We start from the raw sequence: 15,532 nt of genomic DNA, 5'->3' as shown, positions 1-15,532 counted from the left end.
CCCGCCCGCCCGCAGCTGCACTACCTGCGGCTGCCCAAGGACATCAGCGACGACCACGTGATCCTGATGGACTGCACCGTGTCCACGGGCGCCGCCGCCATGATGGCCGTGCGCGTGCTCCTAGTGAGCGCCGGCGAGTGGGCGGGCCGGGCCGGGGCTCGCGGCCTGGGTTGGGGGTGACCTGCATCTCGCGCTCAGGACCACGACGTTCCCGAGGACAAGATCTTCCTGCTGTCCCTGCTCATGGCCGAGATGGGCGTACACTCGGTGGCCTACGCGTTCCCGCGCGTGAAAATCATCACGACAGCCGTGGACAAGCGCGTCAATGACCTTTTCCGCATCATCCCTGGCATTGGTGAGACCCCCGGGGCAGAGCCTGGGGGTCCTGGGCGGGTAGAGCCGGGCGTGCCCCCAACGTGGCCTCCTTCTCTCTCCAGGAAACTTTGGTGACCGCTACTTCGGGACAGATGCGGTCCCCGACGGCAGCGACGAGGAGGAAGTGGCTCCCACGAGCTAGTGGCCCAGGCCACCCCACCCTGCCCAGCCCCCGCCAGGCTCCTCCTGCTTTCTGGTCTTTGCTTACACAAAACGTTAACTTATTTTAATTTTTAAAAGTGCAACCGGTATGACAATGTCCGTACTTTGTAAGATAAATAAAGGCTTATGAACACGGAGCAGTTGGTGAGTTGGAAAGGAAGGCCAGAGTGGTGTCAGGCCAGGTGGGAGCCGGCCTGGGGTCCGCACACCCTGGTGTGGCAGGGGCGGGGCCAGCTGCAAGGCCTCCTGGGGCCAGAGAGGTTGAGGCGCCATGGCTCCAGGTCAGGGCCCTCCGTCCCCCACAGGACCTGTGGCTCATGGGGTGAGGGGCGCCTGGCTCTGCGGGTGGAGGCTCCTAGAGCCCCACAGTCGGCCAACGGGCCTGGCATAGTGAGGGGTGGGGACCAAGCCTCAGTGGGCCAGCTCACCCACCTAAGCTGCTCCTGGACCTGGAGGTGACGGCAGGCGGCAGACGCGGATGTGCGCAGGGACACAAGCATGGGGCACCTGTGGGGCCTGCGCCTGTGCTGCTGCAGACAGGCCCAGCACCCCAACACCTACCACCTGCCTCCAGGCCTGGCCCCCCCACACCTCCCCCCCAAGAACCCTGTCATGGAAAAGCCTGCCGTGGGCGGGGACAGGAAGTCACTGGGTGGGGAGCCAGACCAAACGCGGGCAGATAAAGGCAGGAGGCTTGTCCAAAGGACAGCCAGGCTCCAGGACAGGACCAGTGTGGAGGGACTTCTGGCCCAGGTGAGTGGACGGTCTTTGTGCCTTGTGCCGGGATCTGGCCAGGCGGAAGCAGGCATGGCAGGCCGTGCGCCTGGGGGCCCTCCCAGTTACGGGGCATGGGCACTGCCTTCCCCATCAGAAACGAGCCGGCTAGCCCCACGTGGAGCCTGTCCGCGCTCAGCCAGGTGCTGGGCCAGGCCGAGTTCTAGAGACAAGTCAAAGCCACGCACACCCGTGCACCACCCGCATGCCCACCCACAGGTGCCCAGGTGCTCAGTGCAGCTTGAACAGGAGAGGGGCTGCGGCCCCGAGTCCACTCAGCCACCAGCCTGGGGCCCAGGGCGATGGTGGGGGGAGGCCTGGCTTGAGTCCTCATCACGAAGGCTGGGCCCCTCAGAGAGAAGCTCGGGCCTGGGAGGTCAGGCCGCAGGCTAGTGGTGCTGGGTTCTTGGGCCCATTTCCTGCCTGGGCCCCGTGGGGCCAACGGAAGTCACCGCCTTCCAAAAAACCCTGGGGGGAGGGCTCTGGGGCGCCCTGAGCCTGGGGAGCAGCTCCTCAGACCTCTGGGAGCCTCAGGGGCCCAAGGCCCAAGAGCTTGTGGGGACCAAGCCCTCAGCACAGCTGCGGAAGATGTCAGGGGCTTCCCTCCAGGGGCAGAGCTGGTCACCGTGACGGGCTGACGGGGCTGGGAACACACTGCCCTGCCAGGCTTGGGAGCTGAGGGTGTTGGCGCCCTGGGGAAGGGATGGGAGAGCTGTGGGGCTGGGGCTGGTGCTGGGGCCCCTGGGCCCCCTACAGCCCTTTTGTGAGAAGTTCTGCCGCTTGGAGAGGGTCCCCAAGGAGAAGCCCCTGCCCTGGGCAGTGCCCCCAGGACTGTCCAACCTGAGAATGGTGAGTCCAGGGTCCATCTCAGGCTCGTCAGCCCGTGAGGTGCTGCCCCCTCCCCAGCGCTGCCGGAGAAACAAGGGGTGGATGGCCTGGCCTGGCCAAGGGTCTACTGGATGCCTGCCTCAGGCCCACGTGGTCCTCCGCGTGGGTCAGCCTGCCCGGTACACGGGCTCCCGTAGGCTGTGGAGGGCGGGGTGATCTGGGAGAGCCTGTTGCGGGAGGACCCGGCCCCACACAGGTGCAAGGTGGGGGTTCCTGGGCTCAGCCTGGCCCCACGGCACCAGGCCCCAGGCCTTCCAGAACAAGACGGTCCTTGGGGAAGGTCTGGGGCAGAAATGCCTGCAGAGGCGAGGGAGGGCTGAGGGTTGGGAGGCAGCTGGACACTGTGGTGGGGTGTTGGGGGTGGTGATTTGTAGGCTGGGAGGTGGAAGAAGGGTGAGGATTTAGGGAGCCAGGGAGGATTCCAAGCAGAGGAACCAAGGGAAGGGTGGGGAGTGGCCTGTCCGGGAGTGAGTGTGTTTTCTGGGATGCTAGGGTTGGGGTGACTAGCATTGGGCACTTTGCTGATGGGGTGACTGGGGATGGGGCCCGGGGAGGGTCAGGGTAGGGGGCAACGATGACCTCAGGGATGGCCATCCACTGAGACTGGGGGGGGGGAGCCCTGACGCAGAGCAGGGGTGGGGAGGGAGCTGGGGAGGAGGGGGGAGGGGGGGAGGGGGAAGGAGGAGGGGGAGGGGGAGGGGGAGGGGGAGGGGGAGGGGGAGGGCCCACCCCCATGCGCGCCTCGGGGCCCCTACCAGCTTCCAGCAGGGGGAGGGGGGAGGGGGGGAAAGTGCCGCCAGTACTGGAGCTAGCACAGCCCGAGGGGAGCCGAGCTGTGACTACCTCCGCCCAGGCCGACAGGGTCTGCCTGGCTGAGAGGAGGTGCCGCGGGCGCTAGGGCTCGGGGTGCTGGGTGCCCGGCCGCGCGGTCGAGCTTCCCGGCTGTCTGGGGGATCCGAGGCTGGGCAGAGGTGCGAGCAGGGTCCTCTACGGGGGTTCGCCCACCCCCGACTTAGGGTTGGTGTCGACAGGCGAGCTGGGAGGTCAGGGGCTGCCCACGGCAAGCGTCCCTGGCGCCCAGCCTAGGCCGCGTGTGCGCGCTGCTCGGCGGCCGTCCTCCCGCGAGGCCCGAAGCCCGATCCCGGCTGGGGTCCATCCCAGGGGCAGCCGGAGCTGCCGCAGCACGTGCTCGGCGAGACGCCGCTCCACGCGTGGGGGCTCCAGCGCGCGGGGTGCGTGACAGTGGGACGAGTGGACGTGGTCGGCCCCGCGCCCCTCCTCCAGCCCCGCGCGTCCCGCAGCCCGCGCCGCGCCCACCTCCGCGAGCCCTGGCGGCCCCAGTCCCCGACTCCGGGCCAAGTTCCTCTCGGTGCCCTCGAGGGGCCTCTCCAAGTCGCCGCTGTCCGCCCTGCGGCCGCCGCGGGGACAGAGCCCCACCTGGGTCCTCCATCTCCACCGGCCACGAGTCCGTGTGGACCGGGACATCTGGCGCGAGACTCTGGGCCAAAGGCCCCTGAGACGCGGTTTCCAGACAGTTCTTCCCGGAGCCCAGGCCCGGCGAGGCGGGTGTCCGCGCCCCCGGGCCCGCGGGGGCCTCCGAGGCGGGCTCCGCGGCTTTGGTTCAGCTTCCCGCCCGCCTCCACCTCCTCGGCTGTGCTCGGTGGCTCCGGGAGGGCGGGACCCGGGCTCAGGGCCGAGCCGTCACCACCTGGCCGGGGCCCCACGCCGCCGCAGGATCCCACGCCGCGACTCCAGCAGCGCCTGGCCCAACTCGTGAGCGGGGGACGCCCGACCCCCACGCGACGCGCAGCTGCCAAGCCCTGAGGTCCTTGGCCACACTCGCGGGGGTTGCCAAGTGCGGGAACCAAGGGACCGGCCCGCCCCCCACCGAGCACCCGGCGCGGGCCTCGCCCCCTCCCCGCAGGCGCCACCAGCCCCAGCAACCCATGCTCCCCCGCCCCTCCCCTCCTCCCCTGGGCTGACCCCGCCCCACGCCCACTCTGGGCAGGCCGGCGCTGGCTCCCTGGGTACCTGACGTACCCCGCCTGCTCCTGCCAAGGTTCCTGCAGCCCCGGGGGCGGGGGACTGGGGGCTGGACAGCGGGGCCAGGAGGAATGCGCTACCCTCCCCACAGTCACCCCGCCTGGTGGCTTTCTTGGGACTGGAGTTCTTCATCCCACTTCTCTGCAAGGGTCGTTTGTGAGTTTTTCCAAACAATAAACGTGACTCAGCCGAATTACAAAAATTCAGAAGACCAAATGATAAGGAAAGCCACCTAAGAACCCCGAGGCCAGCAGGGGGGTGGGAAAGGACCCGGGACCCCCCGTCCAGCCCCGCATGCCACAGCCCTGCCCCTGGGCATGGGGCAGCCTCTCTTATCAGTGGTGGAGAATTCCATCCGTGGGGGTTTGCTCACATGATGTAATGCCATACAGAAAATAAACCAACTACCTGCATCCACTGGATATGCTTTTTAAAAACGTTAAAACTGGGAAACGGACTTTGGCCCAGTGGTTAGGGCGTCCGTCTACCATATGGGAGGTCCGCGGTTCAAACCCCGGGCCTCCTTGACCCGTGTGGAGCTGGCCATGCGCAGTGCTGATGCGCGCAAGGAGTGCCGTGCCACGCAGGGGTGTCCCCCGCGTGGGGGAGCCCCACACGCAAGGAGTGCACCCATAAGGAGAGCCGCCCAGCGTGAAAAGAAAGAGCAGCCTGCCCAGGAATGGCGCCGCCCACACTTCCCGTGCCGCTTACGACAACAGAAGCGGACAAAGAAACAAGACGCAGCAAATAGACACCAAGAACAGACAACCAGGGGAGGGGGGAATTAAATAAATAAATAAATCTTAAAAAAAAAAAAAAAAAACACGTTAAAACAGGGAAGCGGACTTGGCCCAGTGCATAGGGCGTCCGTCTACCACATGGGAGGTCCGCAGTTCAAGCCCCGGGCCTCCCTGACCCATGTGCAGCTGGCCCATGCGCAGTGCTGATGCGTGCAAGGAGTGCCGTGCCACACAGGGGTGTCCCCCTGTAGGGGAGTCCCATGTGCAAAGAGTGCGCCCCAAAGAAAGTGCAGCCTGCCCAGGAATGGCACCGCACACACGGAGAGCTGACGCAGCAAGATGACGTAATAAAAAGAGAGACACAGATTCCCATGCCGCTGACAACAGCAGAAGCACACAAAAAGAACATGCAGCAGATGGACACAGAGGACAGACAACCGGGGCGGTGGGGTGGGGTGGGGTGGGGTGGGGTGTGGGGGGGAGGGAAGTAAATAAAAAATAAATCTTTAAAAAAACTGATTGCATGAATACGGTAGTGTTGAACGATGTACGTAAAGTTTTAAGAGCCAGCGGTGCCTACTACGGATGCATACACTGATACGGTTTAAAAATACGAGCAAAGGGAGAGCCACCAGGGCTGGACACACCTGGGGAGTGAGGTGCAAGGGGTCTTCAACTGACAAGTCATTTTGTTATTTTTAATGTGAAAATAAAAGCAAAATAGCCTCGTATTTCTTCTAAGTCTGAATGGCGAGTTTCAAGGTGTTTTGGTATTTTTTATAATAATTTTCAATTAGTGCTCGCTTCAGTGGCACATATACTGAAAGTTGGAACAGTTCAGAGATTGGCATGGCCCCCTGCGCAAGGACAACAAGCAGACTTGTGAAGCATTTTAAAGCAGCTGCCAATTAAGTTACTATTCCTTTCGGAGACCAAGGACCCAGGCAAGACCTACTCCCTTCTACCCAAGGGTGGGGCCCAGGGGCGCTGAGGAGAGGAGCGGCTTATCCAAGATTGGAGGAAACCAAGGCACACGGGCAGGCAGAGGGTGGCACGGCACCGGCCCCTCTCCCTGCTGTGGAGACTGTGGGGGTGCAGTGACTCTTGGGATGCTCCCAGGGCCGTGACTCCCGGGGGGCTGGGTGGAGGTGGCTGGAGGAGGGCAGGGCAGATGGGCCCTCCAGAAAGGTGTCACGGCACCATCTCAGACAAGGGGGCTGCCATGGCACAGGTCCATGAGCCCCAATCCATGTCCAGGTACCTAGGTGGTGCAGTGGCCAGAACGAGAAGTGGACGGCAGGATGGGCTGCCTACAGCCAGCACAGCAGGCGGTGCTCCTGTCCACGCTGGGGCCACCCCCAGGGAGCAGGCGGGGCCGGCTGGCATTCGGCTTCTCCACCAGGTTCCTGGCTACGGGTCAGTCCTCTGTCATCACTCCCCTCCCTCCCCTCTGCCACTGGTTCAGGACAGAGGCCTGCTCTGCAGCCAGCCTCAGGCCCAGGATGGGCCGAGCAGGTCACGAGCCGGGTGCTGGTTTGCAGTGGTGCCCACTGCAGGCTGAGCAGGACTCAGCAGGGACGTGACCAGTCCAGGCAGCTGAGGGAGGGAGGTGCAGGCAATGCCAGCCAGGAGGGACCGAGGCCTCGGGCATCCTCGTGACAAGGAACAAGACGGCGCCACATGGGCCAGCCCAGGCCAGGGGCAGGGACGCCGAGCACACCTGAGGGCCGCACCTGTCTGAAAAAGTTCCAGAACTTGCAGTGAAGCTGCCCTGGGCTGGAGGGCCTCAGGGCGCACCTGGTCCCTTCTTTCCTCCATTCTTGGTCTTTAGTAAAGTCAAGCTGAACACAGAACCAAGGGGTGTCCTCTTTATACTTGGGTCAGGTGGGGTCCCCACCCTGGGGCCGGAGGCCAGCTGCCCCAGACCCCAGTCTGCAGCAGTCATCTGTCCTGGGGTCACTGTCCAGACATGCCAGGCTGCAGACGGCCACGCGGAACCAGGGGGAGCTGCGGCCTCGCCTCAGCCTCGGTCTGACACACCAGGACACACAAGGCCTGTGGACAGTTGCTTTCCAGGGGCATTCGGTTTAATTGTTTAAAAGAAACTGTTTGCACATATATGTATTTCCATGTAAACTTCCCTACCTCAGGATGAAATACTCCCATTTTCCAGGATAAAATCTACCAAAAAGTGCTGCTCATCCAGTCTTGGATAAGCTGCTCCTCTCCTCTGAACGTCCCTGGCACCACCCTGGGGCAGGAGGGGGCTGGGTCCTGCTTGGGGCCCAGCAAGCCCCCCCCAGGGTGCGCATGGCCCAGCCCCCATGGCAGCGTGGGTCATGGATTGTACCTGATGCTCAGAAAACAGGTTTTGACCATTTTGGGGGGGGGGGGGGGGGGAGTTTCACCTGGGGACACACCTGTGGGTCAGTGAGTGCAGCGGAGGCCCGGGGGTGGGCACAAGCTCGTGTGTGCACCACGCACACCTTAAGGACAGGCACGGGGGCGCTGGGACAGTCCAGCCGCTGGGCTCCACAGCAGCCGAGCTGGTGCCCCGGGGCAGGAGCACTGGCCTCGGACTCCACCTGCACCGGGAGCAGCCGCTGCCCAGCAGCCTCACTGTCCTCGCTGCTGTACCTGGACATGCTCGCAGCAGCGGGGGCTGGAGCCTTGCTTTGCAATCACAATACAAACCTAATTTTTGCCAGTTCCAATCACAATACAAACCTAATTTTTGCCAGTTCCAAGGATAATGATGCACAGCCAAAATAACAAAAGCAGAAACAGGTAGGTTCTGTGTCCCATGGGCTCACGGCTCGGAACAGAGAGGAATCTGGCAGTTGGCTACCGCCCCACACCCGCCCAGCGGCCTTCCTGCCGCCCACAGCCCCAGCCGCTGCCTCACGCCGCCTCTTGCCCCGGGTGTGCTGAGCCCCCGCCTCCCAGGTGCCTAGGGCGGGTGTGCCCACAGCGTTGGCAGCACCAGTGGACACACGCAGGCGCGGGCCCACGCTGCACCAGGGAAGGGGCCCCAGGCTCGCCATCATTGGTAACGCTCAGGTTTGGCACGGTCAGAGCAGCGCCGGCCCCGGCACTGACGGGCCCTTCCAGGACAAGGAGCTTCGCCCCAGCCTCAGCAGCCAGCGACGCTGCGGCAAAGCTGCTGGCAGCCGTGGCCTGCAGTGTTCTCCTTCCTCTAAGAGGCCCCACCTGGACTGCCGGCTGCACTGACTGGGCACCAGGGAACTTCAGGAAGATTTACAAACACCGAGAAGTGACATCCAAAGCAGAGTGAACACACAAAAAGTGACAGTGCAGACTGCCAATGTCTGGGTGGAAATGGGAGACGACGGAGATGCCCTGCCCACCCTGGGCCCCGTGAGGCCCCAGCAGTGACACCAGACAGATCCTCTGCTGGCGGAGCCCAGGGCTACAGAGCCAAGCACGCAAATGCTGCACGCAGCGAGAGCAGACACCACCAGGGGGAGACAAGGGCCTTCAGGCTAATGTGGGCCAAGTTTAAGAGGGAAGGGGCTCCGTTCCGGACACAACTACGTGGCTCAGGCTTGCAGGATCCCAGGCCCCTGGCTGCCTGGGCCCCCGTAGCTCTGCCTCCGCAGCACCTCTGCCGCCACCCTGCCCCCTCCACCCAGCGGGCGGCCGTGGGCAACAAGACGTGCACCATCATCACCATCATCATTTATTTATTTAGTTTTTACAAATTCTACAGAGAAGACACTGGGCTCACCAAACCTGATGATGCGGCCTCTCGCTCCTCCCCCCTCCCCCCAGTTCTCCTTAATGACACATGATTCCGTAAAGTGAAAACAAGCCTGGCAAGTGACTTGCTTCAACGGGTATGACAAGGACTTGGTGTTTTCCAGCCATCGAGCTGCTAGTGGTTAAAAGCTCTTGCCAGGCAGAGGTGCACGCACACGCAGAGGAGCCCAAGCTGGAAAGAGGGCGGGCCCCCAGGCCCCCAGGCCCCCGGCGCCCTGCTGCTGAAGTACCACAGCACTGAAGACAATGAGGTTTCTACCTTAAGGGGAACTCAAGTTCAAGTTTTGAATATAGTTCTTGGCCATTCTGGGGCAAAATAACTCATTTCTTAAGTTATTTCCAGAAAAACTGCAAAGGGTTATCACTGTTGTGTTTCTGAATCTGCACTGCGATGGCCCTGCTGTCTCACCCCTTCCCCTGCTGGTGACCCACCAGTTGGCAGGCTGTCTCTACTTAAGAGCGCAGTGTGATCATCCTAACGAGCGAAGAACAGAACAGGACGGACAAGCGCAATGCCTGAGGACCAGCCTGGAGGCGCCAGTTGAAGCGGCTCTGCCCCGGGCAGGGCTGGGCGCCTCATACCAGCACCAGGCTGGGCCCAGCATCTTTCAAAACAACATGCAGATTCTCTTCAAATCACTTCCCTCTGGCCACTTCCTGGACAAGCTGATCAGTCCCCACCAGAGCCCTGGCTGGCAGGCAAGGGCAGTGGGGCAGCTGCGCCTGGGTGGGGTTCGGCAGGCATTTGGGGAGACTGGGCTTCAGGGCCGGGCGTCCTGGGGATGGCCCAGAGAGCAGGGTGCCAGGCCACCTCCTTCCCTGCTCCTCTCACTACTGAGCTGATGCCCAAGCAACAGCCGCCAGGCACCTCCGCAGAAGCCAGGGCCATGAGTGACAACTGCTGCCCTCGGGGAGCCCACCGGCTGCTCCCACCAGCCCACGGCCAGGTCCGGCAAGCAGCGTGGCGTGGCTGGGGCCCTCGCTGGCACAAGCACCTTCTCAGCAACCACCTGGGACAAAGAAGGCTCCTGCAACCCCCAGGCCCGGCTCTCGCTCTGCCTGGACCCCGTGGAGAGGGCCCAAGCAGCGCCCGGGCATCTAGGGCCACCAGGGGGAAGGGGACGGGCAGCGTGCACCTGGGAGACCTGGGCTCTGGGGAAGGATGCGAGGTCACCCGAGGCTTTCTTCCCAGAGACATAGGAAGTGGCTCACCCATCAACAACCCTGAAATCTCAACCCATCTGACTAAGATTAGTTGGGGTTGGTACTACCATTTGTGGCTCTAAAAGACCCAAAAAAAGATGACAGAAAGGCCATGCAGCCTTGAAGGAATGTGGAGTGCGATGCAGCAGAGAGGAGCAGGGAGAACGGCGGGAACGTGGCCTGTCCACTCCGACCCCAGCCCAGGGCTGCCCACGTGCCCTGGCCCTTCCGGGGCTGGGAGAAGTGTGGGTGCAGGACGCAAGGCAGCACATGCCTGGTGCAGACACCTGCAGGGACAGGACCTCCGAGTCGCCTGTGCAGACACCTATGGCAAGAACACTGCAGAGGGGCTGGTTTCAGTATCAAAGGGCATCGTCCCACACTCTCCACAACACGTTTACCCATGGGAAACACCCTACCACGAGGTGAAGTAAACAGAGGCGGACAGATCCTGCGCGAGCTACCCAACAGGAACGCGTGGGAAAGGCGAGGAGGCGCGCACAGCCCCAGGCCCCTTGTGGTGTTGGACTCTGGAGCGGGGCGTCCAAGAACATGTGGTCCAGTCTTCTCCCTCTGCAGGGGACTCTAAAGGCCTGCTGGAAACAGCTCGGCCAGCCGGGGGCAGCAGCCAGTGGGGGAGATGCAGCTCTTGCCACGAGGCCCTGGCTGCCGGCCCAGCGCAGCAGGGAGCAGCGGCAGGAGCTCTGCCTGGAGGAGGAGGAGGAGCCGCCGCTTCCTGCAGACACGCTCAGGCCCACTCTTGCTTGACCGCTGAGGCTGTGTCCAGTGCTTAAGCTGCAGAAGGCTCCACCGTCCAGCCAGCGCGGGACGCCGCAGAACCACAACACAGAGAGACACAAAACATAGCCCCGTACATGCTCTAAAAACAGAAAGAGGACGACGACCGTAGCTAAACTGCTTTAAATACTGCATGCTACCGCACTTCATGGACCCAGGAACGACGCACGGGCGGCACAGAGGAGGGGGGCAACAAAGGGTCCTCGTGGCCGGAGCGGCCCTTCCTCGTGGCCGGAGCGGCAACTCCCCATCTCTAGAACTACAGTACGTGACTCTAAGGTCGAAGCAGCCGGTGCTGACATCCTTCCATCACGGCTCAATTAGTTAAACCCGTCAGTGTGGTAGCTGGGGTGGGAGTCGGCTGTGAGCTGGGTGGTCTCTGTGGCGGAGGCTGGCTGCATCACGATGGGCGTGTCTGTGGCCTCTGAAAAGCAAGCACAGCATGTCATCGCAGGCACGGGGCGCCCACCAGCTCCTCCGTGCGGCACACTCACTCGGTAGCTTCCTGGGGCTGCAGATGTCAGAACACATGCTCTGAGGCCAAGACGCTGTTCTGCCTATTTCCACCCCAAGACAACGTACTCATCCACCTCGGGTCGCTGCCCACCCACAGCCCCTGGCCCGCTGGGCCCACCCCCCCCCGGCCTGCCCGCCACCCTCGCCTCTAGTCGGCCCCTCCAGGCTACAGCTACCCCGAGTGGGGGGGACAGCTCTCTGCTCTGCTTTACCTCCAAGTCCACGTGCACACCTCAACAGTCCCAGCTGCACCACAAACACTCCCAGCACAGACTCAGTGCCCTCCTGTTTGACAAGACAGGTTGTCGCGTTCAGGGCCCGTCCTGGCTCCACCCACGCACTCAGGCCGGGTGCGGGTCCTCGGACAGACACTCACCCCTTTCGTCGGACTGCAGCTGTGCCTCCAGGTCCTCAGGGGACACGTAGAAGGCGGTCTCCTCGCCCTCGGGGGGCTTGGGCTTGCACTTCCCGCAGCAGCAGTTGAAGCAGCAGCACAGGCAGCAGCAGCAGTAGCAGCACGTCAGGAGCCCGCAGAACACGAAGAGGGCCTGGGTGGAAGAGGTGCAGGCTGCAGGGCCACACGGCCGACGGCTCCACCGCCCGCCGGGGACGGCGAGCCTGCAGCGTCCACAGGGGAAGCCGGGCGTGCGCTGCCGGCAGGGCTGCCCTGCCTCGGCCCAGGACCTCACTGGAGACAGAGGCGCGGTGCTCGAGGCCGCGAAGGGCCGCCAGCACCTGCACTGAAGAGGCGCTCCCCTCCAGCTGAGGGCTGTGGGGCACTGCCAGACCCTGGCAGTAGGGGAGGTGCTAGGAATAAACAGGAACGGAAAAATGCTAATAAAACAAACCAATGGGGAAGTCACAGCTCCTGAAGGGAGACAGATTTCGAAGGAGTCTGCCCATAACAGGACCCACCCCTTAAGGAACACAGAGCCCCTCCGGGGAGCCTGGCTGCCAGACCACCTCGCCGACTTGAGAGCACAAAGCAGAGCGGTCATCACAATGGCCCTTCCAGACTAGGGCCACGCTCAGCCTGAGGCGAACCAGGTGCGTCTGGCTGGGGGGGCTCACCTTCGCCCACCAACTGGAGAGCACGAAGTAGGTGTTCACGTTCTCCTCCCCAAACTGCTCGGCCACGTAGAGGCCCAGGGAGCCGTACTTGTCGTAGATGTTCCTCTTGGTGGCGTCGGTCAGGATGGCATGGGCACTGTTGATCTCCTTGAACTTGTCTGCGGCCTCCGGGTTATCGGGGTTCTTGTCGGGGTGGTATTTCAAGGCAAGTTTCCTGCAAACCAACACCAGTTCCAGGTTTCGAACTTGGTCTCCGAGTCTCAGGCTCACACACAGGACAGTCGCCGCCCCTCTTCCATCACCACTTTCCAACTTCCCACGCCCAATTCCATAGAATTTCAGAACATCTGAGTCCAGGGAAACCGCAGCAGCCTGCTCATTCGAGCAGAGGTGGCTGAGGCCGACTGGGATAGAGGACAGCCCTGGGAGCCCTAAGGCCAGACCTTGACCCGTGCGCCGTTCCTCTTGCCTGGACCATCCACCTGAGCAGGGGCAAGCCCTACTGACCCCAGTGTCCTCACCACTGGCTGCACTGCGAAGCCAAGCGGCCAGCATGGAGGGCGCAACTGGACAGTTCATGCCTGGGTACTAACCGCACAAAAGGAGGACAGTTTGAAATGCCGGGATTAAGGGAGGGTGCCTGTGGCCAGCGCACCTCAGAGGGCATCTGCAGTCGCTGTGCTGAAACAAGTAGCTCCTCCAAGTCTTCCCAAAGCTCTACAAGCACCTGGGAAGTCTCTAAACAAGTGTGAACCTGCTTCTTTGTAGAACTGGTAACCCTACTTTAGACAGTTTCTAATACCTAAAAAGTACTTTTTTTTGCCAAGAAAATATTGAGAATGTGACAACTTTAAGCTATAAGTACGCTACAAATACAAATATGCAACAGAACTGTTACCAGTTAATACTGAGTCTGCCAGGAAAAAAGTATGTGCAGTGGTTCTAGACAGACTAAAGATCCAACCACACGAGTGGCACATGTGTCCTCGGGGAGCACGGGGGACCCACACCTGCGCCTTACCGATAGGACTTCTTGATGTCATCTGAGGTTGCGTTCTTGTCCAGCCCAAGCACGTGGTACAGCGATTCCCCTGAGGTAGAGAGGGAGCGCTGCCTCTGATCTGCCATGTTAGACTAATCTACAAGAAAAAAGTAGAACAAAACATCAAAACACGTGGTGCAGAATTCCAAGCGTGGAGCTGACGGACTTAATTCCATAAGACTGTTTAAAGTAAAAACCCAAAGCGCTGTCTGGTGGGGTTTGTAATGTGCGCATGGATAAAACATGCCAGATGCTCTAGCACAAAGGAGAGCAGGCAACAGGCTGGCATGGCTTCCACATTTTGTGTGAGGGGTTGCATGGTGTGAATGTGATAAGATGCAGCCTTGAAACATTAAAGATGTACACTGTAGTCTCTAGAGCCAACACACGTAGCCAAAAATACTACGGGAAAAAAAAGATATTCAAACACAAGAGAAGGAGGAGGAGGAATAAAACAGGGAACAAACAGAAAAGTAAAAAATTGGTAGATCTAAATCTAATTATATCAATAATTAAACATTAGTGGACAAAAGACTCCAATTAAAAGGCAGAGCTTGTTAGAATTGGATAAATATGCAAGACCCAACTAAATGTTGTCCACAAGAGTTGACAGAAATTAAAGGAAGAAACAGGTAACTCCAGAGAGATTTTGCCAGAAGTTTCTCCAAAGAAATTTTTAACACCCCTCTCAACCACCATAAACTAACTGATATTTACAGAAAACCTAACAACTACAGAATATATATTCTTTGTTCACCAAGAGATGTTGGGCATTAAAACAAATCTCAATAAATTTAAATGACTCTAAATCACACACTCTCTATGTTCTTTGATCATAACAGAATTAAATTAGAAACCCAACAGTAAGATATCTAGGAAAACCTCAAGTTCATTTTAAACAATACACTCCTAAATAAAATATACATCAAAGAAGAAATGATAAGGGAAATTAGAAAATATTTTTAATAAAATGCAACATATTAAAATTTGTGGTATTGACTGAAACCATGCATACAAGGCTAACTGCTTATATGATGAGAAAAGAAGAGAGGTCTAAAATCAAGACCGAAGGTTTACCCTAAGAAGGTAGAAAATAGTGCAAAATCAAAATAAGTGGAAGGATGGAAAAATAAAGATTAGTACTGAAATTGACAAAACAGAAAACTTGAAAACAGAAAAATTTAACATAGGCAAATTTAGGTCTTTGAAAAGAATAAAATTGATAAACAAGTAGCCAAACTGACCAAGAAACAAAAAGAAATCATCCACATCAGGAATGAGAGAGGGGCTAATAATCACTGCAGACCCTATGAGCATGAAAAACACAATGAGAGCATTATGGATAATTGTATGCCCAGAAATTAAAAAGTCAGATGAAATGGACAAATACCTTGAAAAACAGAACTTAACAAAACTAACACAAGGTGAGACAGAACATCTATATCTGTTAAAGAAAATGAATTTGCAATTAAAAAACCTTCCCACACATAAATTTTCAGGCCCAGATGGTTTTTCTATCAAATATTCAAGGAAAAAATGACATCAATCTTACACAAACTCTTTCAAAAACAAGAGGAGGGAACTTTTTCCCAACTTGATTTTTGAGGCTGGAGTCATCCTGATACAAAAACCTGACAAAGACATTACCAGAAAGAAAACCCATGAACACAAATGTACATATCCTAAACAAAATATTAGTGAATTGATCTAAAACTATACAAAAAGTATATACTATGATGAAGTAGAAATTATTCCAGTACTACAAGGTTTATCATATATTTAAAAATAAATCAATATCATTCATTATATTAGCAGAATAAAGAAGATAAACCAAATGACCATCTCAATAGATTCATAAAAAGCATTTGACAAAACGCAACACAGAATCATGATTTAAAAATAATAATCTCAGCAAATTAGTACTAAAAGGGAACTTCTTTAGGCTAATAAAGGGCATCTATGAAAAACCTAAAATTGTTATCATGCTTAGTGCTAAAATCATGAATACTTAAGACTGGGAACAAGACAAAGGTACCTGCTCTTACACTTTTATTCGATATTGATCTAAAACTGTGATAAGGAAAAAATAACAAATAAATAAAAAAACCACGAAGGAACACATAAAATTGTTTCTATTCAC

At 58.4% G+C, this 15,532-nt stretch overlaps 2 protein-coding genes across 3 annotated transcripts; one reads left to right on the top strand and one right to left on the bottom strand.

Moving 5' to 3' along the window:
* Nucleotides 1–9: 9 nt before the first annotated feature.
* LOC131277830 (uridine-cytidine kinase-like 1) lies at nt 10–674 on the top strand. The gene is made up of 3 exons (XM_058292930.2): nt 10–123; nt 199–355; nt 438–674. The coding sequence occupies exons 1-3, from the start codon at nt 67–69 to the stop codon at nt 515–517; spliced, it is 294 nt and encodes a 97-aa protein (XP_058148913.1). The 5' UTR covers nt 10–66; the 3' UTR covers nt 518–674.
* A 7,995-nt stretch (nt 675–8,669) lies between these two features.
* On the bottom strand, nt 8,670–13,508 carry LOC101413190 (dnaJ homolog subfamily C member 5). 2 transcript variants are annotated; one of them, XR_188181.3, is made up of 5 exons: nt 13,372–13,508; nt 12,351–12,564; nt 11,656–11,827; nt 11,492–11,564; nt 8,670–11,187 (listed from the first exon to the last, which is right to left on the bottom strand). XR_188181.3 is itself a non-coding variant. In XM_004458236.3 (4 exons), exons 1-4 carry the CDS (start codon nt 13,476–13,478, stop codon nt 11,084–11,086), a joined length of 597 nt encoding a protein of 198 aa, XP_004458293.1. In that variant the 5' UTR covers nt 13,479–13,506; the 3' UTR covers nt 8,670–11,083. The 2 variants fall into 2 exon arrangements, 1 of the variants encoding a protein (XP_004458293.1); XM_004458236.3 differs by lacking the exon at nt 11,492–11,564 and having other exon boundaries at nt 13,372–13,506.
* Between the last annotated feature and the right edge of the window lie 2,024 nt (nt 13,509–15,532).

Source organism: Dasypus novemcinctus, unplaced genomic scaffold (assembly GCF_030445035.2).
Source record: "Dasypus novemcinctus isolate mDasNov1 unplaced genomic scaffold, mDasNov1.1.hap2 scaffold_577, whole genome shotgun sequence".
Taxonomy (NCBI): domain Eukaryota; kingdom Metazoa; phylum Chordata; class Mammalia; order Cingulata; family Dasypodidae; genus Dasypus; species Dasypus novemcinctus.
The sequence above is the reverse complement of the archived record's forward strand: the minus strand, read 5'-3'. Positions and strand labels throughout refer to the sequence as shown.